Here is a 27,147-nt window from a genome sequence, read left to right as displayed (position 1 = left end):
CCTAGAGATGGCAAATCCTGAGGTGATTATAAGTACGTGCAGCTCTCACGAAGAGGAAAATCACTGTAGTTTTAACCAGCATTCATCTCCGTCTGAGGAGCTTCTCCTAGAGGAACAGATGAGGCGAAAACTCAAATTTTTTTTCATGAATCCTTGTGAGAAGTTCTGGGCTCGAGGTAGAAAGCCATGGAAACTTGCCATCCAAATTCTAAAAATTGCAATGGTGACTATCCAGGTGAGCATCTCAGGTCATGAGTTTGGTGAAAGCCTCTTTTAACAACAAAGAGAACTGCAGACAGTGGGGTGTTTTTCATTTGCTTATTTAATAACTTTTAACTATATTCTATAATGGAGAACCATAAAAATAAGGAAACATACTATCTTAAACCCTTCTGTCTTCAATATTTGTGAAAAACTGGCTTTTTTCTTACTTTTTTTCTTCTCATCTTTTATTAAGTTATAATAATCTAATTAGTTTTCAGGAAAAAAAATTTAATATATGACTTCCAATCAAGAGGTTTAGTTGAATGTCCACATGAAGACATTAATCTCCTTCCTAGTTAGTTTCCTGGGAATTTCTCTGCCTCCAGAAACTTCAAGGGTTTCTGTTACAGGCAAGTTCTTAGATTCTCCAAGCCCCGCGATCCTGAGAACCATCCAGTGGAAGAATGTGGAGGTAGCTCACAGAAGAGTAGCAGGAGGAGCTAGTAACACATGTCCTTTTAGTACAAAGGGACATTTTGAATTTCATTTCCTTGCCCGCTTTTAACATTTTTTGGGGGAAACTACCTTTTGTTTTTTGGAGTTGGAGACTTACTCCATCGCCTAGGTTGGAGTGCAGTGGCACACTCATAGCCAACCCAGTGTCAACCTGCTGGGCTCTGGCAATCCTTCCACCTCAGCCTTCCAAGTAGCTGGAGCTACAGGTGCATGCTACCGCTCCTGGCTCATTTTTGATTATTATTGTAGAGACGAATTCTTGCCAAGTTGCCTGGGCAGGTCTCACCCACAGGCTCAGGCAATCTGCTTGCCTCAGCCTCCCGAAGTGCTGGGATTACAGGCTGAGCCACTGAGCCCAGCCTATTTTGTGATTCTTAAATATACTGGTTGTGATTTATTCCTATAAAAATATGTTTTCCTGCTGGTGAGAGTAATTATCTCTTGTTAAAATCGAAAGCGGGCCAGGTGTGGTGGCTCATGCCTGTAATCCTAGCACTTTGGGAGGCCAAGGTGAGAGGATTGCCTGAGACCAGGAGTTTGGGAACAGCCTGAGTAACGTTGCGAGACCTTGTCTCTTTAAAAAAAAAAAAAAAAGCAGATTTTAATGAGGAAAAAATAGACGTGCTAGGTTTATTTTTATTGTTACTCTTCTCAACATGGTGAAAAATGCATAGGTAAATAAACAGCTAGTATTTGATTTAAAAAAATACCTTGTTATTACTGATTTTAACTGCTTAATGAAAGCAAATACTTATGACTGTTAGAAGCTAAGGCAATTTCTACAATCATATGAAACTGGTAGAATTCTTGCTTAAGTTTCTAATGCTAATTGTAGTGGCAGGAAACAAACATTCGGCGACTACTTTATTCTGGTACATGATTTCATTGAATTCTAACAACATTCTTCTTGGGTAAATACTAGTATTTCTCATTTTACAGAGGAGGAAGCTGATATTGATAGAGTTCTTTAAAAGTCACATGGCTAGTTGGTGGCAAAGTGAAGACTTTGGAGGCAAGCACTCTCTCTGTTGTCACCCTGAAAATGGATGTTGAATTCTCGATGGTATTTAGCCAGTTAGAACTGAAATTCTTCATTTCCAGTTGATAACACAGTGTGTCACAACAGGGAAAAGTTTATGTGTCTTATTTCTTATAAAGAGGACAATCTGTATCAGTTGAACATGAATATTTTCTACTTAGAATAATAATAGATACCACTGAGTGTTTGCTATGCTAAACATTTTAAAAACATCTTCATGTTCAATTCCTAAAACAAGTTAGTGGTAGACAGTAGGATCCTCATTTCACACATGAGAACACTGAGGCTTAGCAAGTTAAAGTACCTCATCATAGTAAGGAAACTGGGAGAGTAGAAATGAGAGTCAGACTCAGATTTATTTTCTCTAAGATTTATGTTCTTAATTACTCCTTAATTTTAGGAAGCTCTTCCAGCCTTCCTGAGTTTACTAGAGTGGTCAAGAGGAAAACTGACCAATAGCTTAAGATATTAAGGATGCTAGTAATAAGTATGTAAAAAGTGTTTAGGTAAGTTTTTAAAAGGAGCTGAACTGGGCACAGTGACTCACGTCTGTGATCTCAGCACTTTGGGAGGCCGAGACAGGAGGATTGCTTGAGCTCAGGAGTTCAACCCAGCCTGGGTAATATTGCGAGACTTTGTCTTTACAAAAAAAATTAGAAAATTTAGCTGGATGTGGTGGCTCACTGCTGTAGTCCCAGGTACTTGGGAGACTGAGACCGAAGGATCACCTGAGTCCAGGAGGGAAAAAAAAGGAGCTAAGGGTTTCTTGTGATGCTGAACAAACAAATATTAGATAAAGACAATTTTGTAATTGAGCAAATGAGGCTGACTTAGGGTTATTTAGCGAGATTATCTCTTTTCAGGGAAAAAAGTTGGTCTTTCTATTAAGTTGGAGATTTTGTGTTTGCAGCAACACAAGAAGGGTATCTACGCTGATAGGTATTGATATTAAATATTCCCTTTTTCCCACTACCTGGCTTCCTCTCTGAATTACAGCAGTTCTTTCTTTGCCATTGTTACCCCCTATCTGTCGCTGCCACTAAGCCTTTGAGGGCAGGCACCAATGGTCTTCTCATTGTAGGCTCAGTCCCTAGCTCAGTGCTGACATGTGGCTGGTACTCATGGATTTGAATGATTGGTAAGAATACAAGGAAGGGACCCAAAAACCCTCCAGAATTTATTTATAAAACATCACATCTATTCTTACATGCTTGAACTTCATTCACTTTCAAAGTACTCTCCATCTGATTCAATAAGCCAATTAAGATGCTTTTTCCACTGCTCAATTTGAAGTCATAAATTTTGATGCCTTTTCGTGCTGCTGCCATTTTTTGTTTCGCCTCTTCCGCATCAGCAAATGTTTCCCTCTGAGGACTTTTTTAAATCTGGGAAAGTAAACAAACAAACAAACAAACAAAAGATGCTTGGGGTCATGCTGATTTTGGTTAAAAACTGTTGAACACTCAAACCGGTGGAGACAGGTTGTTTGTGTAAATCACCCATCATGAAATGGGCCAAAGGCATTGAAAGAATCTCCAAAATAAAATTAACTGAAGCCTAACACAGCGTCTCCCAACAACGCTAGCTGGTACACTGATGCTGATGGGTTCATAGAACTCTTACCTAGGGATGAAGCCTATACAAGATAATTCAGGTTTTTTTTGGGGGGGGAGGGGTTCCTCTCTATCTTTAGGGATTCTTTGGAGACGTTTTGGTCATAACTTCAATAGATGTAAAGTCCCTAGAATATCAAGGTATCATCTTATTAGGATGTAAAAAAGGACACCTAACTTCAAGAGACTCTTCAGAAATGTGGAGAGTGGTGACAGGTGTAGGTACAGGCCCTACAATCCAGGTGGAGTGGAGAGGCGAAAAGATTTGTCTACTCTCTCTATTTTTTTCTGATCCAAACTTGGATTACTTTGTGTAGTATGACGGGGTTGAGTAGAGCCTGGATTTAGTCTGTCAGACATGGGCTCCAATTTTGACTATCTAAACACTGGCTAGTGATGTGACTTGAAAAAATTATTTTGCTTCTCTGAGTCTCTGAGCCTCATCTATAAAATTGTTGTATTGGAACTATCCTGCAGGGCTAGTGTGCAGAAAACTCCTGGAATAGCGTATGACACATAAAATACATCCCACCTCACTCTGGTATCCATTTTTTTTTTTGAATTGGAGTCTCACTCTGTCGCCCAGACTGGAGTGCAGTGGCCGCTCCCGGCCACCGCAGCCTCGACCTGCTGGGCTCCGGCGATCCTTCCGCCTCAGCCTTCCGAGTAGCTGGAATTACAGGCGTGCACTACCACGCCCGGCTGATTTTTTTATTTATTGTAGAGAAGAGGTTCGCCTGCCCAGGCGGGTCTCGAACCCGTGGGCTCAGGCAATCCACTCACCTCAGCCTCCCAAAGGCGCGGGATTACAGGCTGAGCCACCGAGCCTGGCTCACTCTGGGATCTAAATCAGAGTGTAGTTTCTAAACTTATTGTGTGTGTGTGTGTGTGTGTGTGTGTGTGTGTGTGTGTGTGTGTGTGTGTGTCTATGAGAGAGAGAGAGAGAGAAAGGCGGGCAGGACTTGGAAGGGAAAAGAAGACAAAAGAGACTTGGAGTAAAGCAAGTTTTTAGGTATAATTGAAAGGCCTGGTGTTAACGGGCTGGCAGTGCTGTGAAACAACTTTTGTGTGTGTGAACAACTGAGTTTTCACGTAAAACTCTGAGGTCAATCCTGCATGAATATTAAGGACACATTGTGTTAATATATTTTAACCTAGAAATGAGTTGAAAGAATATTTTCATTTTTGTTCTTACTGTCACGTCTTTGGTAATTAGTCCTTGGAATATGATTTGGCAATAGGACTTGGACGTTCTTACAATGTATTATTTACCTGTGGCAGGACCTTCTGGATGTCTTAAAGAATTCGCTTTAAACTTCTATTTGCCGTTCAAGCACCTGTGCCGTCTTCTTCCACTTTTTTCTGCTCACATTTTCCACCCTCTTACCACTTCTCTTTTTCTTTTAAGCTGGTCTTTTTTGGGCTAAGTAACCAGATGGTGGTGGCTTTCAAGGAAGAGAACACAATAGCGTTCAAGCACCTCTTCCTAAAAGGATACGTGGACCGGATGGATGACACGTATGCAGTATACACACAAGGCGATGTATACGATCAGATCATCTTTGCAGTGAACCAGGTAAACCAAGCATGCACACTTTTAACTTGGAGATGAGAACAAACTAGAAGATGGTGGCAATGTGCAGAATAGAAACTGATGTTCAAATGTAGAAGGTTGAATATTTCTGCTTGGAGATGACATGAAGCAAACCCTTTCTAAATTGTTTTTTTAAAAATATTGTCAACAGACTTGCAAAACTAGAAATGGAGAAAAGCTTTTGTTTAGAAACAAAGAGCCAGAGACTTTACAGATTTAATTAAAAGTATCAGAGCTAGGGCTTCTCATGGAAGCCTCAAATATTTAAAATTACAAACCATGACCCTGGTTGCAAGTAGTCATTAAGCCTTCAGAGCTTATACTTTCAGGCCCTAAGCAAATAATGAGAATATTAACTTTGCAGAGTGTGTATGGCAACCAAGACCTAAAACTTCACTTAAAAATAAGTAAAGCCTTTATTTCATACTTGACAATGATTTTACTGTGGCGCTGACTAACCCCTAAACAAAAAGCAAGCTTGTTTTTCATAACAGATAAAAATTGTATTTTATTGTGAGTTTCTAATAAATTATTTTTGCAATAAATAGTACCTTCTCAGGATTACAATTTTTTATTTATTTTTTATCTTGTAGGGATCATTGAAAGTGTTCTTGAAATCAATATTCCCAACCTGGATTAATTTGGAGAACACATTTCAAAATTATTACAACTCATCTTTAAACAAATATTATAGTGCAATTGTGGCTTATAATTTTCTAGAGATGATCATTGCACAGTGAGATGGTAAATGCTAGGATAAAATACATATTTATGGCACCAAATAGATCTGTTAGTGTTAGGATTAGGAAAATGAACCAGAAATTTACAGTAATAGAAATAAGTTGCAGAAACTGACAGAATTATGGTCTACAATTTGTAAGAGAAAATAGCATAACGCTGGAGATAGTTTTGAGAATTTTGTTTTAGGTGTATTGAGTTCTCTAAAACTAGTCTGAACCAAATTGGTAGTTTGGTGGGGTGTTATATTTTGTTTTGTTTTTTTGTGGGAGGGATAGAGGCAAGAGGTAAACAGTCTAGTACATTCTTTATGAAACATCTTTATCTTTAGTTCTAGGCCTAGACTGAGTCTTCGAAAGAGAGTACTTGGCATTCAGACCATCCTACATATCATCTCTCTCTTCTTTTAATGTAGATTCCTTATCCTAGTTGTGTTAGGCTGTTCCTGCTGCTATAACAAATTACCTGAGACTGCGTAACTTATAAACAACAGGATTACAGTTCAGCTGAGGAAATCCAAGATCAAGCTGCTGGTAGGTTTGATGTCTGGTGAGGGATTGCACCTTCTCACTCTGTCGCCCAGGCTGGGGTGCAGAGGCATGCTCATGGCCACTGCAGCCTCTACCTACTGGGCTCAGGCCCTCCTTCCACCTCAGCCTTCCAAGCAGTTGGAACTACAGGCATGCCTGGCTAATTTTTTGATTTATTGTAGAGATGAGGTCTTACCAAATTGCTCAGACTTGCCTTGAACCCCTGGGCTCAGTCAATTCTCAAATTTCCATCTCCCAAAGTGCTGGGATTACAGGCGTGAGCCACTGCACCTTACCGCCAGTCTTTTATAAGGTTGATAATCCAATTCATGATTGCCTTCTAAATACCCACCTCTTAATGCCATCATTTAAGTTCCAATATATGAGTTTTGGAGGGACACATATATTCAAACCATAGTACCAATATCTAAATAGATAACACTGATTGCCAGACATCTCACAAGCACCTCCAAACCACCCCATCCAAAGCAGCTTTTCAGTCTCTTCCCATCTCCTCACCAGACTGGTTTACCTTGGGCCCGCAATTCCCCACCATCTTTTTTTTTTTTTTGAGTTGGAGTCTCACTCTGTCACCCAGACTGGAGTGCAGTGGGCGCTCCCAGCCACCGCAGACCTGTTGTGCTCCAGCGATACTTCCACCTCAGCCTTCCGAATAGCTGGAATTACAGGCACATGCTACCATGCCCAGTTGATTTATTTATTTATTTATTGTAGAGATGAGGTCTCGCTGCCCAGGCGGGTCTCGAACCCACGGGCTCAGGCAATCCACTCACCTCAGCCTCCCAAAGGTGTGGGATTACAGGCTGAACCACCGAGCCCGGCTTCTCCACCATCTTCTAAGCACCCTTAACCACTTTTACCTAAAGATAAAAAGTGTCTTAATCAAAATTTTCCTGAATAAGTAGGGTTTTGGGCGTTAATGAGATCAGTTATTCTGCATGCTTCTGAGAAAGGGGTAGGGAAAATGTGGACTGATATTAAGGTAGGAAGGATCTTTCTTTTCTGTAAGGAAACAGAGTTTCCTTACTTGATAGTGACAGATAGGAGGTGAGGTGATAGTTACCAAGGGGAACTGACAAATAGGACAGTGGCATCTCAGTCCTTAGAGGTATATCCACAATGAATTAGTTATCCTGAAGGATTTAGCCCCAAGATATCACCCAACTCTACAATCTCCAGAGCTCATTGTGATCCAATATTGTAATTATAACAGTATTCCTTTTTTATTATACAAAAGGGACCCCCCAAAAACCGGAATGATCTTTTGGAGGGTGGGCTCCTTGTAGTACAGGCTTCTCTCACTACCAGCTAGTGTTGTGAAAAGCTGTGCTCTGCTTCAGTGAATTTTTTGTTGTTGTTGACATTCTTTCAATGCATCTGCCCATTTCTTGATGGGTGATTTACAAGTACACCTGCCCACACCTCGCTGAGTGTTCAGCAGTTTTTGATGAAAAATGGCATGGCCCCCATACTCCACCCTGCCTATTCACTGGATCTCACCTAGAGCGACTTATTTTTCTTTCCTCAAAAAAAAAAAAGCAAAAAAAGTCCTCCAAGAGAAACATTGTACCGATGTGGAAAAAAGAGGTGAAACAAAACCAAAAAATAACAGAAGTACTAAAAGTCATCAAAACTGATGAGTTCAAAAACTGTTTTGAGACTAGGCGTGGCAGCTCATGCCTGGAACCCAGCACTTTGGGAGGCTGAGAAAGAAAGATCACTTGAGATGAGGAGTTCGAGACCAGCCTGACCAACATAGCAAGACCCTGTCTCTATTTTTTTTTTTTTTTAAAGAAAAACTGTTTTAGGCAGTGAAAAAAGAGTTTTGATGTTATATTACATCAAACAGAGAGTACTTTGAAGGTGACTAAAGTTTAACATGGAAGACTAAATACATAATTTTTTATTAATACATTCTGTTTTACTTGGGTCTCCCTTGTATATGCTTCTGTACTTGAATATCAAGACCTAGTTATTTTAAGACAATGTCCTGGCTTTCCTCCTATTTCCTGGCATTTTGGGTCAACCTAAGTGTCTCCTTTTCTTTCAGCTGCCTTTTACATTTGAAGTCCTCAAGGGTTTGTCCTTTTCCTGCAGACATTTCCTCCACGACACTCAGCTGAGGGGCTCTCTATCTGGCATGCAGGTGCTCCCATTGCTGCATGCCAGATACCCCAGTCAATTGCTTAGGCTGAAAGGCCTCAGTGTCTTCTTGGAGTCACTTATTCTTGCAACTCACACAAAGCTTATAAATTCCTGTTTATGTTGACTTCCCATCCTTCCCACCTACCTGCCTACCGCTGCTGACATTTAGTGCCAGACACCTTGGCTAAGAACCTTCATAGCACCCAAAGGATGACCTGGGACCCATGAATCTGAGTAAAATCTACTTCTTTCAAGGACAAGCTGCAGAGGCCAGACAAGATGGATGCCCAGCCCGATGAAAGACCTCCCCCAGGGCCACCGCCACTAGGTGTCCTGCACAATCTTACCATCTTTACTTCCACCAGTTAGCTCCAACCATAGTCTCCTATTTCTGTCCCAGAATACCCTGACTTGGGCTCAGAGCAGTCTTTTAGTTGGACATAGCCCTGCCCCCTCCCTAGATTATCCGCTTCTTTCCAGATGCTCAGACCACCACAAAAAGCCTTATGGGGACAGTGAGGAAGTCTGACTGTAGTATAGTTTCTAATGTTAGCAAGTACCTGCAGTGCTGGAGGTTATGTCTTTAGAATTTTAAGCCCGTAAAACACATACGAGAGGGAATCCTTAAAAAAAAAAAAAAAAAACAATTATTTTTTGGAGGGTGGATCCAACCTTGTAATACAGGCTTTCTGGCTAGGTAAGTGTTCTAAGAACCCATCAACATCATTGAACCAGCTAGTGTTGTTGCGAGAGGCTGTGTTTGACTTCAGTGAATTTTTTTGGAGATTCTTTCCATGTGTTTGCCCATTTCATGGCTGGGTGATTTATGAGCACACCTGCACACGCCATGCTGAGTGTTCAGCAGTTTTTGACCGAAAATGGCACATAACCTCTGTGTCCCATCCACCGTATTCACTCCATCTTGCCCCGAATGACTTATTTGGATTTCCTTGGATGAAAAAAGTCCTCAAAGAGAAACATTTTGCTGATGTGGAAGAGGTAAAGCAAAAAAGGGCTGAAGCACTAAAGACATCAAAATCGACAAGTTCAAAAACTGCTTTGAGGTGGAAAAAGTGTCTCAATAGGTGTGTTGCATCAGAGAATACTTTGAACTCTTCACTTAAGCATGTAAGAATAAATACACTATTTTTATAAATAAATTCCAGTTTTTTGGGGGTCCCCCCTCATACATGGTGGGCATCAGAAGGGCCACAGGGCCTCATTACAGGTTTGACTCTGTGCCTGGTGACCCCTATTTGCTTGCTTTTCCAGATTTACCTCTCATTAAACACCCCTTGTTCCATGTACACTGGTCTAATTGGTATCTTAAATAGAAAACAAAAATTTCTGAACCGAATATCTCCAGCATTATACTATTTTTCCCATATGGGTAGAACACATTGCTGTTAAGAAACTTGCACAATTTACTTGTTACTGTAGATTTTGTGCTCATTTTCCCAATCCTAACGGTGTCATAATCACATATCTTCTCCTAACAGTTTACCAACTCACTGTGCACAGATCAACTCTAGTAACAAAGTGCTACTATTGCATTGTAATAATTTTTCAATTCACCATTAGTTTGGCAAATATTTGAGCATCTACTGTGTGTCTAAAGTGCTGAAATTAGAGAGTGGACTTGATAACTTTCCATTTTGCTGTTTTAAGAATGCGTCATATGTTTATGCTGCTGACTCTTGTCTCGCATGCACGTTGTTTGAGAGATTCTATGGTGAGCATGTAAACTGTTCCAACACCACAGCAGAAGAAGCAGGACTTGTTGCTGTGTGAGGCCTCCAGAAACTTCCCTTGTGCACATCACACACAGGACCACGTGTCTCAAACTTATCATTGAATGCGTGCAATTGTCAGGCGTGTTGGAGTTTCTGGCACTCTCACGCTTCCATTGTCATTGTGCTTCTACAACATTCTCAAATTTCAAATACCACTTCCAAATGGTCTTGTGCCCCTTGAAGGACAGTCATGCTTCCACCATTTTCTTTGACTGTCCTGCCTGTTACACGGTGATGCTAGTGTTCATTTGATTAATGCCATCTTTTGAGCAAACATCTTACTACACATTGCTACCGTTATTCAATTTAACTTCAAAAAGTAGTACATAGATAATATCGCTTAAAATGTGTATACATTCTTTTGGCACCCTTGGTATTTTTCTATGTGTCACTGCACAAAATTGTTAATTTCAAGAGAGATAGATGCCATATCCTTATCTTTGTATGACCAACTATGCCAAACATGTTTCTCTGAAACACTTTGTTCTCAGACAGTTTGTTTTGAAAACATCTACGAATACCTATGTAGAGTTTAAGGTGACAGTTATTCCAGGATACTCTAAGATTCTCACTTGTAAAAGTAATATTTTGTTTCATTTAGAGAATTCACTAGGATGAAGAATATTGCTATGAAAGTGATTAAACCATATTCTTGCAAAGATAAAGATTAAATTTATATATCTATCTTTTTTCTTTTAAGAGTAGGTTTTGCTGGTTCGCCTGGAACAATTGTGTCCCACTTCTTATATTACAGTAGAACCCTCTCTGACCTTACAAGTAGTTTAAAGACAAATGAAATTAGTATTTACACTGAACGTAAACATCAGTTCCTGAACACAGTCTGTAGGGAGGAGAGAACCTCCAAGATGATGTGGCTCCAGACTTCAATTTTGCAGATAAGGAACTAGAAGCTCAGAAAGTTTGTGACAGAAATGAGACTTGTACCTAGAACTCTAATTTATGAGTGCCCTTTACCCTCTGCCCTTTGCCCTTTGCCTTCCTGGTACATCACGGCAAATCACTTACTCCATGTATCCTTGTGAATGTCTCCACCCAGAGAGAGGGAGGAGCCTGCCAGTGTCAAAGGTGGGGAAGAAGGGGCGTGGGGCTTTACTTCCATCCTGGCCGGCATTCCCATTTTCTGATTCTCCTTTTGGCTGAAGTACTTGCAGCTCTGCAATGTCTCGGTGGGGAATCATGCTTACGAGAACAAGGGCACCCAGCAGTCAGCGATGGCAATCTGTCAGCACTTCTACAAGCGAGGAAGCAGCTATCCTGGAAATGACACTTTTGACATCGATCCAGAAATTGAAACTGGTCATGTTTTTCTATAACCTAGAACTTGAATTCTTAGCTCCCCAATTGATACTTAAAGCCTGTAACTTCAACTCTGAAGACATTGATTTGGTCTGTGCTATTAGGGCATAGTAAGAACTATATAGCAATGACTGTGTGTCAGGTACTGTTCTGAGCCCCTTGTTATAACTCAAGAATCTTAAAAACAAACACAAAAATGGCAGGGTTTATTATTATCTCCATTTAATAGAAGACAAAAATGGCCAGGCATGGTGGCTCATTCCTGAAATCCCAGCGATTCAGGAGGTTGAGGTAGGAGAATCACTTGAGCCCAGGAGTTTGAGACCAGCTTAGGCAACATAGTGAGACCTAGTCTTTACATAAAAAAATCTTTTAATTAGCTTGGCTTTGTGATGCATGCCTGTAGTCCCAGCTACTCAGGAGGCTGAGGCAAAAGGATCACCTAAACCCAGGAGTTTGGGGCTGTGGTGAACCGTGATCGTACCACTGCACTTCTGCCTGGGCAAAAGAGTGAGACCCTATCTCAAAAAACAGCATCAAAAATACACAAAAAGATTCAGATTTAAGTGATCTGCCCAGGATGGAACTAGAAGAGACAGTGCTGAAATTTGACCCAGGCTGTCTGTGTTCTTAGCCGCTATAGTCCACCCCCTTTCACGATGGATATGACAGTTAAATAGATAAATATGATGGTTACAAAATATTACACTTGCAAAGTCTTGATGTATATAAAACTTCCTTGACCTAATAGAACTCACCAGCTAGCATCTTTGGAGGTAGGTTGAGGAGGAGGAAAAAGTATCAGAACTTGGAATAGCACAGCTTATTCTTATTAGCAAAGTTTTATTTGCAATTTGTACCTGAAATACGTATACTTAAAAAATAAATATGCAAATACTTTAAAAAATATCCACTATAATTCTTTTTTTTTTTTTTTTGCAGAGGGGTAGTAAATGTAAACAAACAAAATCTAAAATGCTTTCTTCCTTTTTTTGTTTTTAAGTGGTTATTGAGAAAAAATTGTCAGCACATAATAGTAAAAAAGCAGATTCCTAAACTTCTTAGTAAATGTTATCTTAGTCACTGCAAGTGCTTCAAATCCTATGCTTAAATGACCAAAAAAAAAAAAAAAGCGAGGGGGAGAGGGAGGATTCAAAGTTTATCTAGGCTTAAAAAGACAGGAAGGACGATAGCATTCTATAGAACACTAATGAGACAGAGTTGAGATCTTTCTCTAGCTCCAATCAACTCCAGAAATGTAGCTACGGATGTCTTAAAAACAAATGAGTCATTGCAACCCAGTGGTATTGATGTTTAGCTCTTAAAATCTGAATTCAGAAAACTAATAGAATCTGAATAATGGGTCTTAGATGTATTAACCTTTCAAAACTCAGTTTCATTGATTTATTTTAGGTTCTATATCATGTTTTTGCTCCTTTCTGTGGCAGAATGCTTCTTTGTCGAGCCAGACGAATCTTTTCACATTGGAACACCAGAAGAAAATAAACTCAACTTATTGCTGGACTTCCACAGGTGAGGGAAGCAGATGGGAGTGTAATTTATGTTTGTGTGTATACATTTCCACGGAACTAAAGTCTCCTCTGTTTTCTAGACTCCTAACAGTAGAGCTCCAGTTTAAATTGAAAGCCATTAATTTGCAGACAGTTCGTCATCAAGAGCTCCCTGATTGCTAGGACTTTACTCTGACTGTAAGTGTGGGCTGGGCTGCATTTGATTCCAGTCTGGAGAAAAATTGTTTTATCTAGTTATATGTCTACTGCACCTCAATGTAAGTTCTACAAGAGCAGGGACCCTGTCTTGTTTGTTACTGTCTCCAGTATCAAGACCAGTGCCTGGCACAGAGTAGATAAATGTTCAGACACAAAAGGAACAGGGGTTGGCAGGTTCTGTGTCAGCTCTCAGCAGCCTGTGCCTGTCTGCTTAAGGTTACCACTGCCAAGGGTTCTTGTTACTGAGTTTCCTCACCATGAATGTTTTCATGTTTGGGATCTGAACTATACATCTTTAACTTATTACAGTCTACCTTCAAGTTATATTAAACCAGTGGGAATAAGTAGAAGAACCTCACAGCAGGCCAGATGTAATCTGGTCTGTAATCCCAGCACTTTGGGAGGCAGAGGTGAGAGGATTGCCTGAGCCCAGGAACTGGATTCAGCCTGGGCAACTTGGCGAGACCTCGTTTCTATAATAAATAAAAAAATTAGCTAAGTGGAATGGTGTGCACCTGTAGTCCTAAGTAGTTAGGCTGAGGTGGAAGGATTGCCTGAGCCCAGCAGGTAGAGTCTGCAGTAGATATGAGTGTGCCATTACACTTTAGCCTGGGTAACAGAGTGAGACTCCAACTCACATACAAAAATAATAATAAAAAAAAAAACCCTTACAACAATGTACTTTCATCTCTACCTTCTTGGCCTCGATGTTATTGATGTCATATAGTTTATTTATATGTTAGTTATAAACTCCACAAAACATTATTCTTATTTTTGCTTTAGTCAACCAATCATCTTTTAAAGTGATTTAAATAATAAGAAAAAATGTCTTTGTATTTGCCCATGTAGTTCCCATTTCCAGTGCTTCATTCTTGTGGGTAGTTCCAGGTATCTATCTGGTATTATTATTTTCTTCTGCCAAAAGGGCATTTTAAACATTCCTTATAGTGCAGGTCTGCTGCTGTTGAATTATTTCAGCTTTTGTATGTATAAAAAAGCATTTTAACTTCTTTTTTAGTTATTTTTTTAAAAAAATTAGCATCTTTTAATAAATGTCTTTCTGAACACCTAGTAGTTGTTCATATTTATGGGACACAGGTGATATTTTGATACAAACATAAAGTTTCTAATGATCAAATAAGGATATTGAGATATCCATTAACATTGATCATTTCTTTATGTTAGGAACATTCTAAATCGACATCTCTATTTATCTAATAATATGCAATAAAATATTGCTAGCTGCAGTTACCCTATTGTGCTACTGAACTTTAGATTTCATTCCTTCCATCTAGCTGAATTTTTGTACCCATTTCTAACCCCTCTTTATGCCTTCCCACTATGCTTCCCAACCTCTGGCAACTTCCATTCTACTCCAAATCTTCATTTTTTAAGGGTAGTTTCTGGGTATAGAATTCTAGGTTAACCATTGCTTTGTTAAACTCTGCTGTCTCCACGTGACTCTTTGAGCTATGGCTGTCATGTTTTCTTAGCTTTGGCCCCCTCCTCTACCTTGGGGAGGTGAATCTCTCTCCTTCTCTCTCTAATTTACTTTCCAAATAAACTTTGCTTGAAAACTTAAAAAAAAAGAAAACGAATTCTAGAGTCACTAATTTTTTTTTAGAGTTCATCGAGCACCTTGGATATGTGGGTTTATAGTTGTCATTATATTTGATATTTATTCAGCACGATTTCCTCAAATATTTTTTCTTTTACTTCCCCCTACCCCTGCTATCTTTCAGAGATTCCAATTTTATCGGTATTTGGTCACCAGAAGTTGTCCCATAGCTAATTAATGCTCGGTTTGTTTTATGTTTGTCTGTTTTTTGTGTGTGTTTCATTTTGGATTGTTTCTATTGCTATGTTTTCAAATTCACTAATTTTTTTTCCTGTGCTATCTAATCTCATCCAGTATTTTTCTTTTTTGTTTGAGGAATTCAGCTTCTTCTGAGTCTTACTGAAATGTGATTGACATTAAGTCACAGTTTATTTACTCAATATATATTTAGTGAGCACCTACTATTTGTGAGACCCCGAGGCCCTTTCTGCGGGAAAAGCATGATTTATCCTTGGCAAGCATTTCTGACTCAAGCAAGTGGCACAGAGCACCTTCCTTGTGTGTGGCCATGGACTGGGACCTTCAGCTCTTGTGGACATAAGTAGATGCTGACTGTGCCCTTGGTTGTTTGTCAAGGAAGCTTCTAATTCATCATAAGAATTAGAGTGACTAAATCCTTAAAGTTATTTGAAATCTATCCAAAGTGATTTCTAATTACCCCACAAGGAGAAGCGTCAATAAAATTCATTTACATGACAGACTTTTCTGAGAAATTTTTTTCTTCAGCACTTGAGAGAGTAAGAGAAGAGGCAGAAAAAAAAGTGGACTGATTTTCTTGCTGTGCTGTCCCTGCATGGGAGGAGGGGAGGACATGAGAAAGGAAGACTGTAAAATAACTATGGAAGGTGTTTGGGCACAGCTTTTCCTTGCTTGGCGACTGGTGTCCTGAAGTGGCTCTTGACTCTCTGTCACCAAACCCTTTGTAATTCTTGGGTGGCGCCACCTAAAATGTCTTCAGGCAGAAATAGTGAGCTCTGTCTTGGTAAGAATGGTAGAAGCACTAAAAATCTACCCCTCACTGGAGTCCTGCTGGAAGTTGGGTGAAGGCATGGTTGTATACTTATTCTTCTTGCTCATATCAAGAGGGCATCTTGTGGGTACTTAGAATGGGAAGGAGGTGAAATTCTGCCCTAGAACATAGGGTTTCAGAGACTACAAGTTCTCCACAGAAGATCTAGTTCAACCTTCTTATTTCGGAGAAATAAAGGGAACTTCCCAAGGAAGAACAGAATCAGCAACAGACTAGAGGCAAGAATCTGGGTCTCCTGTCTGCTCAAAAGAATTGTTTCCTAATTCATGCATTAGGGATATCTTGGCTTCAAAAATTGCAGATATGTTTTTGACCCTCTTCTTGTCTTCACAGATAACATTTGACAACAAGGCTCATAGTGGAAGGATTAAAATAAGCTTAGATAATGACATTTCCATCAGAGAATGTAAAGACTGGCATGTGTCTGGATCAAGTAAGTGGTGAGCTTTACTGGGTTTCAGAGTGGTTATCAAATAACAGAAGATGGTTAATGTATCACTGCCCCTCTGGATAGATGGAACATCAGACAAAAGACCAGGCCACTCCCAAGTCCTTGATTGTCTGCAAGTTCAACTCATTGTAGATATCTGATGCTTCAGGCAATACATATGTCATTAGAAAACGAAATGCCTTGCTTGCTCTATGTGTTCCTAGATGCCTACTTCTGAGCCCACATACATATACCTAAAGCAGTATTTATCGAGTGTCTACTGTATAAATACTCCCACCTTCATTTTTCTTTCTTTTAATATTTTAAGATGTCCTTGAGATGGGTAGAACCCTTCTTTTTACAGATGAAGGAACTACGGCTCAGAAGTGATGCTTGGTGTCTATGGTTGTACAACCAGGGAAAAGACAGACGGGAGCCAGTCCTACAGCATCTCAGGCATTATAACTGTCTTCTACCCAGTTAAAAGTAGACGAAAGGGTCTATTCTTGGATATCTGGACAAGGATTCGGGTGTCGACTGAATACTGTCAAGAATTTTGGTGCTGAGCTGGAGAAAATTGCCTGGAAAGAATGTATCAATCTTATTTTCTAGTCTCTCATAAGTAACATAAGGGTGTGTTGTGCTGGACTGAATTATTAGGTCAGGGGTTCTTGGATTCTTAGTGGGCAGAAAAATCATCCCGGGTCCCTGTAAAGATGCAGTTTCTCCAGGTCCGTGCAAGACATTCAAGTGGACTGGGGTGAGGCCTGGGAATTTGTAGACCATCCTTATTCAGACTCTACTTGAGTAATCACTATTTCAAGGTTTTCCTACTGATTGATCTGCCGTGTTCAGAAGTAATAACGAGATAGTAAGAATGAATAAAATGAAATTTTGTCATCGCAGTATTCTTTTCACTAACAGGTGACTTCAAAGAGAAGAGGCTCTTGAATCACAGACTTGTCCATCTGAGACATAAACCTGTTTTGTCATCTGTAAATTTTGCTTCTTCACAAACTTTAGAATAAGGAAAGTGAGCACATATAAAAGTGCCTGGGGCAACCCCCTCGGGTCCCCTCACATTGAGGGAGCTTTTCTGTCCTTTCAATAAAACCTGCTTTCTAAACAAAAAAAAAAGGGCCTGGCACATGGGCTTTCTCTCAAATGTTTGTTTCTCGGTTTTTTAGTTTTTCTAAAATAGATTTAGACGTTTATGTAGTAATTAGATACCTGTGATAGACATTCATGGGATGCTTCACCACATTAAGTACTAGTCTTAAGTATGTTATCTTTCTTTTTTTTTTTGAGTCGGAGTCTCACTCTGTCACCCAGACTGGAGTGCAGTGGCTGCTCCCGCTGGGCTCTGATGATCCTTCCGCCTCAGCCTTCCAAGTAGCCGGAATTACAGGCATGTGCTACCACACCCGGCTGATTTTTTGATTTATTGTAGAGATGAGGTCTCGCCGCCCAGGCGGGTCTCGAACCCACGGGCTCAGGCAATCCACTCACCTCAGCCTCCCAAAGGCGTGGGATTACAGGCTGAGCCACCGAGCCTGGCGTACGTTATCTTTTTATCAGCATAGAGCAGTCTTCCCTGTGAGAGAGAGACACGCTTGACAGCAGACCCGTGATGGCTGACACTTCTGCTCACTTTTCTGTCTTGACTGTACTCATGCTGACCAGGACTTTGCACTTTCAGATCTCCAGACTCTCTGTAAAGGTAGTGCTTTCTCTTCATTCAGGTGACAGCTAACACCTGCTGTTCCTTCTCTGAGGTCTTCCTTTATGCTGCTGTGATATAAATGAACCTCTCTGCTCTCACCCCCCGCCCCACTGACCTCCCTGACACAGAGCAGTGGTTCTCACACTTGCGTATCACCAGAAGGACTTGCAGAACTCAGAGTTTCTGATTCAGTGCGGGGTGGGGTAGGACCTGAGAATGTGCTGCGTTTCTAATAAGTTCTCGAGGAATGCCAAGAAACACTGATGTAGAGTGATGGATGCTAGAAGTCAACTACAAAGGTTTGAATCAGCCCTGGGACCTTGGGCAAATCACGTGACCTCCCTCTGCTTCAGTTTTCTCACCTGCAAAGTGGGGATAATCACCCCCACCTCCTTGGAGTTGCTGTGAGGATCAAATAAGTGAATACATAGAAAGTACTTAGAACCATGCTGGCTCAATACATGTCAGCTATTACAACTATTTTTTAAAATATTACTTTCTCCTATCTTTTTGTTCATGTGCTTGCTTACTTCTTTGCTTGTCTCAATGCAGTGGAATAGAAGTCCCCCAGGATCAGGGACCTTGTCTATCTTGTTCATACCTTGTCTATGGTATCCCACCATCTAGAAAAATAGCTGGCACATAGTAGGTGCTTAATAAATATTTTAGACCCAGATAAGGATATTGTAATAGAATATGCAGGGATGCTAATATGCAGTCTTGCATTACAACAAAAGACCGCAAGCTGATCATGAAAGATCTTGGATTGATGGCCTGGTGATTTTTACAAGAAGGACTTTAAACCTTATTTAAATACAAATTGGAATACAGATTGGAAGAACATTTATCAGGGTTTCTTTTTTGTCTCCCTGGAGAGAATGCTTGAATAAATTATCCTAAAAAAGAAGCAGATGTCATCATATGAATGTCTTACTTTGTAATCCTCTTTGCTTCCAGTTCAGAAGAACACTCATTACATGATGATCTTCGATGCTTTTGTCATTCTGGCTTGTTTGGCATCCTTAATGCTCTGTGTTAGATCTGTGGTTAGAGGACTTCAACTTCAGCAGGTAGGGGTTGCTGCTTTCTAGAAAGGCTGCTGACATTTTGATGGACAGAGAAATTCACTGTGCTTCTCCTTTCCCTGAAGGAATTTGTCAATTTCTTCCTCCTCCATTACAAGAAGGAAGTTTCTGTTTCTGATCAAATGGAATTTGTCAATGGATGGTACATTATGATTATTATTAGCGACATCTTGACAATCATTGGATCAATTCTAAAAATGGAAATCCAAGCTAAGGTAAAAATTTTTTTCCTAATCATGCTATCATTCGTTCAGATTTGGATTCATGGTAATGTATTTTTCCAGAATTTAAGAATTTTCAGAGTACATGATTTCTTCCAAAACTTACATCCAGTAAACTTGAAATCAATAACAATAATTTTCTTAGCTCAAGTCAGGAAGTCTATTAGGCAGAGTTTTTCTTTTTCTTTTTTTTTTGAGTTGGAGTCTCACTGTGTCGCCCAGACTGGAGTGCAGTGGCTGTTCCCGGCCTCCACAGCCTCGACCTGCTGGGCTCCGGCGATCCTTCCGCCTCAGCCTTCCGAGTAGCCAGAATTACAGGCGTGCGCTACCACGCCCGGCTCATTTTTGATTTACCGTAGAGATGAGGTCTCACCTGCCCAGGTGGGTCTCGAATCCACGGGCTCAGGCAATCCACTCACCTCAGCCTCCCAAAGGCGCGGGATTACAGGCTGAGCCACTGAGCCTGGCTCTAGGCAGTTTTTCAAAGTGTTATCTGCAAACCAATGCATCAGAATCCTTTGAACGCCTATAAAAATGTTCCATATTAGATATACTACATCCTAACTCCTCTAGTGAGGCATGTGAATTCTTATACACCCAAAACTCATACACCAAGGTAATTAAGGTAAGAGCTTTTTACAAAATCTTACAAGAAATGCTAGAAGCTGGGTGTGGTGGCTCATACCTGTAATCCCAGCCCTTTGGGAAGTGGAAGCAAAAGGATTGCCTGAGCCCAGGGGGTGGAGACAGCTGGAGATTGCCTGGGCAACTTGGTGAGACTTCATCTCTACAGTAAATCAAAAAATTAGCTGGGAGTGGTGGCGTGTGCCTGTGATTCCAGCTTCTTGAAGAGTGAGATGCCAACTCAGAAAAAAAGAAGGAAAAAAAGAAAGAAAAGAAATGCTAGAATCTTCTATAAAAAATGAGTGGGGCTGGAGGGAAAAGTGAGGTCAAGATACTGTTGTGTTTCCTTGTCCATTCAAAGTGAGAATGCTCCCATTTTGTGTGTGTGTGTGTGTGTGTGTGTGTCGGAGTCTCATTCTGTCGCCCAGACTGGAGTGCAGTGGCCGCTCCCGGCCACCGCAGCCTCGACCTGCTGGGCTCCAGCGATCCTTCCGCCTCAGCCTCCCAAGTAGCTGGAACTACAGGCGCGCGCTACCATACCCGGCTAATTTTTTTTTAAATTTATTGTAGAGATGAGGTCTCACCAAGTTGCCCAGGCGGATCTTGAACCCGCGGGCTCAGGCAATCCACTCATCTCAGCCTCCCAAAGGTGCAGGATCACAGGCTGAGCCACCGAGCCCGGCCCATTCTTTTTCTTTTCCGTGTTAGAGATGTGGTCTTACTCTGTTGCCCAGTCTGGAGTACAGTGGTACAATCATGGTGATCCTTCTACCCCTAGCCTCTCAAGTTCCATTCTTTCTTATGTCTGTCCCACTCAGGCAACCCTATAGAATATGTTCTTTCCAATGTCCTCCCATTCTAATAAGTCCAATAATTAATTATTTATTCTCCTTTTGACCTACCAGCAGTTTTTAACACTGCCGAACGCTCCCTCTTTGATGACAAACTTGTTCACCGGGTTGTCACTTACCTGGTTTTCCTCCTAAGTCATTGACTGGTCTTCTGACTTTCCTCTGCTGGTTCCCTCTCATCTCATCAGCCTTCAAGGCATAGTGCTTGGACATCTCTTTTCTGCCACTGTCTTGATAACCTCATCCTGTCCCATGGCTTGAAATAGTATTAGTTTGTCAGGGGTTCCCAAATCTAACTCTTCAGCTTGGAATTCTACCCTGAACTCTAGACTCAATTCTGTATCTCCATTTGGATGTCTGCTTTTCCTCTCGTGGTTAACCTACCTAACACAGAACTTCTAAAATCCTCACCTCCACAGTCCAAACATTCTTCACCCACAGCCTTTCTAATTTGAGTCAATGGCAACTTTCATCAGTTGCTCAAACTCCAAACCATAGCTCATCATAGACTCCTCTCCTTCATTAATTCCCTCTCTCCCACATCTAATCCAAGAGGAAATCCTATTCATTCCTTCAAAAATCACCTCATCACCTCTGCTATGACCAACTTGGTCCAAGCCACCTGTATTATCACGGTAGACTCCTCACCCCTCCAACCATCTGCTCTCAATCACAGCAGCCAACGTTTGATCATATCACTCCTATTCAGGTATCTCAAATCTCCCCAACAGAGTCAGCGTCAAAGACAAAGTTGTGAAGTACTGCTTTATCTCTGACTGCAAACTCTATTGCTCATTCCAGCCAGATTCGCTATCTTGCCAGGCACGCTCCTCTCTAGATTTTTGCTTGAATGTTTCCCTCACTGCCTTCAGATCTTTGCTCAATGCCACCTTTTTCATGGGACCTTCCCTGATCACCCAATTTAAAATTACAAAACCATGCTTATTCCTTAGCCCCTTTCCTAAATATCCTCTCCAGCAATGACTATCAGTTAATGTGCCAAAGGTTCTATTAATTTATTTATACTGTCTCGTTATATTCCCGCCTTCACTGGAATGGTGGATCATGAGGATGGAGAATTTTGTTTGTTCACTGCTTTCTCCTTAAGACCCAGAACAGTGCCTGATTCATAGCTATCTCAATAAACTTTTCTTATCCAAATGAATTTCTGTTATATGATCTGACTATATTTTTTTCCTGCTCTGTCTTAGAGTCTGACAAGTTATGATGTCTGTAGCATACTTCTCGGGATTTCTACCATGCTTGTGTGGCTTGGAGTCATCCGATACCTCGGTTTCTTTGAGAAGTACAATGTAAGGAGTTCATGAATCTGCATGCTATTGGTATATCTCTCAAGGCCATTGCACTGCTTTGACTGAAGGGCAAAGGGATTCTAATGACCTCTCTTACTTTCCCAGCTCCTGATTTTGACCCTTCATGCTGCGCTACCCAACGTCATCAGGTTCTGCTGCTGTGCGGCCATGATTTATTTAGGCTATTGCTTCTGTGGATGGATCGTCTTGGGGCCTTACCATGATAAGGTACTGATAAACAACTGTTTTCCCATTATTATTAAGCTCTTAGCATAGGGTTGGTGGCTTTCTATCCTTTTTCTTCTTTTTTTTTACTTTTAAAATGTATATTTTATATTTATTCGTCACTCTTGTGATGCAGGGCCGTTTTATTTTTTTATTTTTATTTTAAAGATGTGGGGTACAATTCAGGTTTAGGGTCATAACAACGTACAGCTGAAGTTTGGGCCTCTGATTGGTCTTCACTTCACCTGATTTAGGATCAGCTACCCTTATTGATGTTATGTGCCACCCCCCTCCCTGGCAATGTCCCAATACTGCCAATCCCTTGCTTACAGTATTATGATAAATGATCAGGGTCTGCTTATGAATGGGAACATGGGCTACTCAGTTCTTTGTTTCTGTGGTTATCCTTTTTCAATGAACCCTTTTATTTTGTGATTCAGCCTTCAAATGTTGAAGGTAGCATTGTTCAGTGTAGCCAACTTGAGAGAATAATTGACTCACTCAACTATTTCAACTTTTCTTTTTAGCAATATTTAAGATAATTAAGTCTCTTTTTATCACCAGTTAAGTCAAGTTTAGTCAATCTGATGCCTTGGTATACACTAGGCTGTTTAGCCTAACCTTCTGAAAATGTGATTTTCTTTAAAAAGTAGTACAGGGAGAAATTGGTAGAAATATTTGAAATATTACCAGAGCTACAGCCTTGAATATTATGCCATTGTCTTAAATGGAAAGAACTTTACAATGAGCTATCTGAGTGTGCATGGTTGGTACTGGTATCTCTAGGGAAGTGTTTCAGGGATCTCTTTCTGTAGAGGTAAAGGGGAGGGGTAAGGTTTGACTCAGAAGAGTACTGAGGTGCAGACCAGCCCTTTCTGCATTTAGTTCAGGCTGCTGCAATTAAGAGGAGCACCGAGTCTGGGCGTGGTGGCTCAGCCTGTCATCCCAGTACTTTGGGAGACCAAGGCGAGAGGATTGCCTGAGCCCAGGGGTTCAAGACCAGTCTGGACAATTTGGTGAGACCTCGTCTCTACAATCAATCAAAAAACAAACTGGGCATGTTAGCATGCACCTGTAGTTTCAGCTACTTGGAAGGCTGAGGTGGAAGGATCGTCTAAGCCCTGCAGGTCGAGGCTGTGGTAGCTGTGAGCGTGCCACTGCACTCCACCCTGGGTGACAGAATGAGACTCCAACTCAAAACCAAAACAAAACAGCAATAAAAGAGAGGAGCTCCAAGAGATAGCTGCTTATCTCAGGACAGACAACAGTAGGCTTACACATGCTATATACATCACAAAGCAAGTGTGTGCGGCTACCTTGGGTTATGTGTTTGAATAGTTGAACTTGGGCTATCTCTGGTTCCATTATGTTTAATATGATGTGATGAACAAGGTCTCCAATGGGAAGAGACATGGAATAAAGTGAACTTTCCTTTTTTCTTTTTCCAGTTCCGGTCTCTGAACATGGTCGCTGAGTGCCTTTCCTCTCTGATCAATGGAGATGACATGTTTGCCACATTTGCAAAAATGCAGCAAAAAAGTGACTTGGTCTGGCTGTTTAGCAGAATTTACCTCTGCTCATTCATCAGCCTCTTTATACATATGATTTTAAGTCTTTTCATTGCACTGATCACTGATACATATGAAACAATTAAGGTAAGTTTGTCAAGAATCGTAAGTAGCGGCATTCTTCTTGAACTTGTGTAATAGCAGCAAAAATTTGTTACCTAAGGTGGGGGAAGCTGATGGAGTAATTTCAGGATGAAGGAAAAGGGACCTCAATTTTAGAGACTTAGGAACAAACACAGAGGAGAAATAGGACTTCTAAAATGTCGAAAGTCTTGTCTCTAAGTAATAGTGCTTTTTCAAGCAAGCTCTGTAACTTTTTATTCCAATGACAAAGATTCAGTAGCTATTGAGTGAAAAAAACAGATGGCACTTCAGAGGGCCAACATTTTGTGAGCAGCTTTAAAAACCCAGTTTTTATGTTCTGGCTTCTTGGAAGGCTGTGGTGGAAGGATTGTTGAGGTCCAGCAGGTCGACAACAGAGTGGCAGTGAGTGTGCTACCACACTCCAACCTGGGGGACAGAGTGAGACTCCGACTCAAAAAAAAAAAAAAAAAAAAATCCAATAGTCTATTGCTCTTTGCAAGGCACTGCAAGACACAAGCCCAGGGACCTGGCCTCCAAATTAGCAAAGGGATTGATGGGTCTAATCCGAGTCATGCACGCTTTATACAGTCAGATACCTGATTTGAAAAGTTGTTGTCACCCATATGAGATATCTTAAAAATCAGTTTGAGCCCTTTGAAATATGGAAAAGCAGAATAAACACCCACATATACTTATATTTCTAATAACCTTACACTGTGAGGTATACTCTTGGCCTAGGCACTTCCACTTGGAGACTCTTCTTTCTGGTATGAGAGGAGTAAAATAACATGATGTCGTATGATTGACCCGAGGAATAATGAGAAAACCTTGGTTTGGAGTTGATAATTAGGAATATTTTGCTCATGAAACCAGGGCTATGAATTCATTCTTACCAAATGAGATTTCAGGGACTAAATGTCTTCCTCACCGTCTTCAGTACCTGTTCGGCAGATGTGTGCTTATGATCACTAAGGAAAGTGGGAAGGACGTGGTTGTAACTATTCAGATCCCTCCCGTGATGTTCTCTAAGTTCACTGCCTTTGTGAACATACATAGAAAACGATTTGTTATTCTAGGGTGACATCGACAATTCTAAGAGTAACATGGGTTTTCAACTCTTTTTTTTTTTTGAGTTGGAGTCTCACTCTGTCACCCAGACTGGAGTGCAGTGGCATGCTCCTGACCACCGCAGCCTCAACCTGCTGGGCTCAGGCGATCCTCCCGCCTCAGCCTTCCGAGTAGCTGGAACTACAGGTGTGCGCTACCACGCCCAGCTAATTTTTTTGATCTATTGTAGAGACGAGGTCTTGCTAAGTTTCCTGGGTGGGTCTTGAACCCGCTGCCTCAGGCAATTCACTCATCTCAGCCTCCCAAAATGCTGGGATTATAGGCTGAGCCACCGAGCCTGGCCGGTTTTCAAATCGTGATGGCATAAGCCCAAGACCCACCTTTTAGGTGCTGCTAACCTCTTTCCTTGGGCTCAGAGCACTTGCCAAGTGGGCTGGCTAAGTTATTTCTGATTCTAGGGTTCTTGGACCCCAAACTGATGTGAGGCCCTTAAACAAGCATGCCTGCCTGGAAGTGTTGACTTCAAAAGTGTGTGCAGGTTGGAGAGGTCCCTCATGGCATACCGATTTTTATCCAGACACCTGGGCCAGCCCAGGAGTGTCCAAGGCTGTGCTGAGGTCTTCCAGGGAAGACTAGGGTTGTCCACCCCGCAGCCTGCAATAACCACACCCTGTTAGCCTAGATTAGCCAGGCTTCTTGTGACCTAAGATTGGTCCCATTTAAGATTCCTGCTTCCTACTGGCCTGGATGTCACGGGGCTACAGGGAACAGTAATGACAGAGGTTCTCAAAAGTGAATGGGCCTGGCTTGTTTCTTTCTGGAAAGAGGACTCCAATTTCACATGCTCATTCTAGGTTGCAGTAGACCCAGAAAAGAGCTCAGGAGAGCCACCATAGAAGCCCGGGTCCACTTTTTCTCAGCGAAACTGAAGAGTGACCCTTGAGGCCATATTTCCTTGCCAGGAAATATGTACTTGAAAGTACTTGAAAGTGACTAAACAATCTCTCCAGAAAAATCCCTTCTCTTGCCTAATGATCCATTTTTGAATTTGGAATAAAGCTGTTTTCAAAGGGTCTAACTAATGAAAGCTTTAAAAATTCTTCTGTATAGCATTACCAACAAGATGGCTTCCCAGAGACTGAACTTTGGACATTTATATCAGAGTGTAAGGATCTACCCAACTCTGGAAAATATAGATTAGAAGATGACCCTCCTGTATCTTTATTCTGCTGTTGTAAAAAGTAGCTCTCGGGCTTATCTGTGATTTAGAGGACAGTATAATATGTGACTGAGCTGGAAGACTGTGTGGATATTTTGAGGTCAGATGTAGTATGCTTGAAGACTATTATTTTGAGCTAATTGATAATTCACAAAGGACTATGTTTATATGTAAGAGCAATATTTAATGTCTTTACAGTTTTATGCTGGGCTTGCTTTAAAAAACTCTGATGAGGGAAGCTACTGAATTATTATTTTATTTTGCCATAGCTTTAGAAGGTGTTCTCAGTGCTTCTCTTTAGCTCTTATATTCTTACCTCCAGCTATTCTGACCGTGTGGATTATGTCATCAGTAGAAAACAAGCCCTGGTCTGACATTGCTTCAGACAACTTGGTGGCCCTGGTCTGGACTGCTCTCGGGTTCATCCAATAATCATTGCATTTAAAATCCCTCAACCAGATGCGGTGGCTCACACCTATAATCCCAGCAGTTTGGGAAGCGGAAGCGAGGGGATTGCCTGATTTCCGGGGTTGGAGACCAGCCTGGGCCACTGGGTGAGAACTTGCCTCTACAATAAATAAAAAAATTACCTGGGTGCAGTGGTGTACACCTATGGTTCCAGCTACTTGGAAGGCTGAGACAGAAGGATCATCTGAACCCAGCAGGTCGAGCCTGCGGTGGCCATGAGCATGCCACTGCACTCCAACCTGGGTGACAGAGTGAGACTCCGACTCAAAAAAAACAAACAAACCCTCAATAGGCAGAATAAGAAACGGCCATCACCAGCTAACAGCACAATACAGTCATGTGTCACTTAACGTTAGAGATATGTCCCGAGAAATGTGTCT

General features: G+C 41.2%; 1 protein-coding gene across 1 annotated transcript; it reads left to right on the top strand.

Annotated features, from left to right (window-relative positions):
* Positions 1-26,507, top strand: MCOLN3 (mucolipin 3). The gene is given in 11 exon segments (XM_021715927.1): positions 1-235; positions 11,357-11,510; positions 12,959-13,043; positions 13,123-13,219; positions 16,222-16,321; positions 18,999-19,111; positions 19,192-19,341; positions 22,034-22,135; positions 22,241-22,363; positions 23,809-24,015; positions 26,191-26,507. Coding segments are annotated over 11 exon segments (1,494 nt in total). The 5' UTR covers positions 1-7; the 3' UTR covers positions 26,326-26,507.
* Positions 26,508-27,147: the final 640 nt, after the last annotated feature.

The sequence above is a fragment of the Carlito syrichta genome, unplaced genomic scaffold (assembly GCF_000164805.1).
Source record: "Carlito syrichta isolate Samal-C Ts95f unplaced genomic scaffold, Tarsius_syrichta-2.0.1 Scaffold308051, whole genome shotgun sequence".
Taxonomy (NCBI): domain Eukaryota; kingdom Metazoa; phylum Chordata; class Mammalia; order Primates; family Tarsiidae; genus Carlito; species Carlito syrichta.
This window is presented reverse-complemented; position numbering and strand designations above follow the sequence as displayed.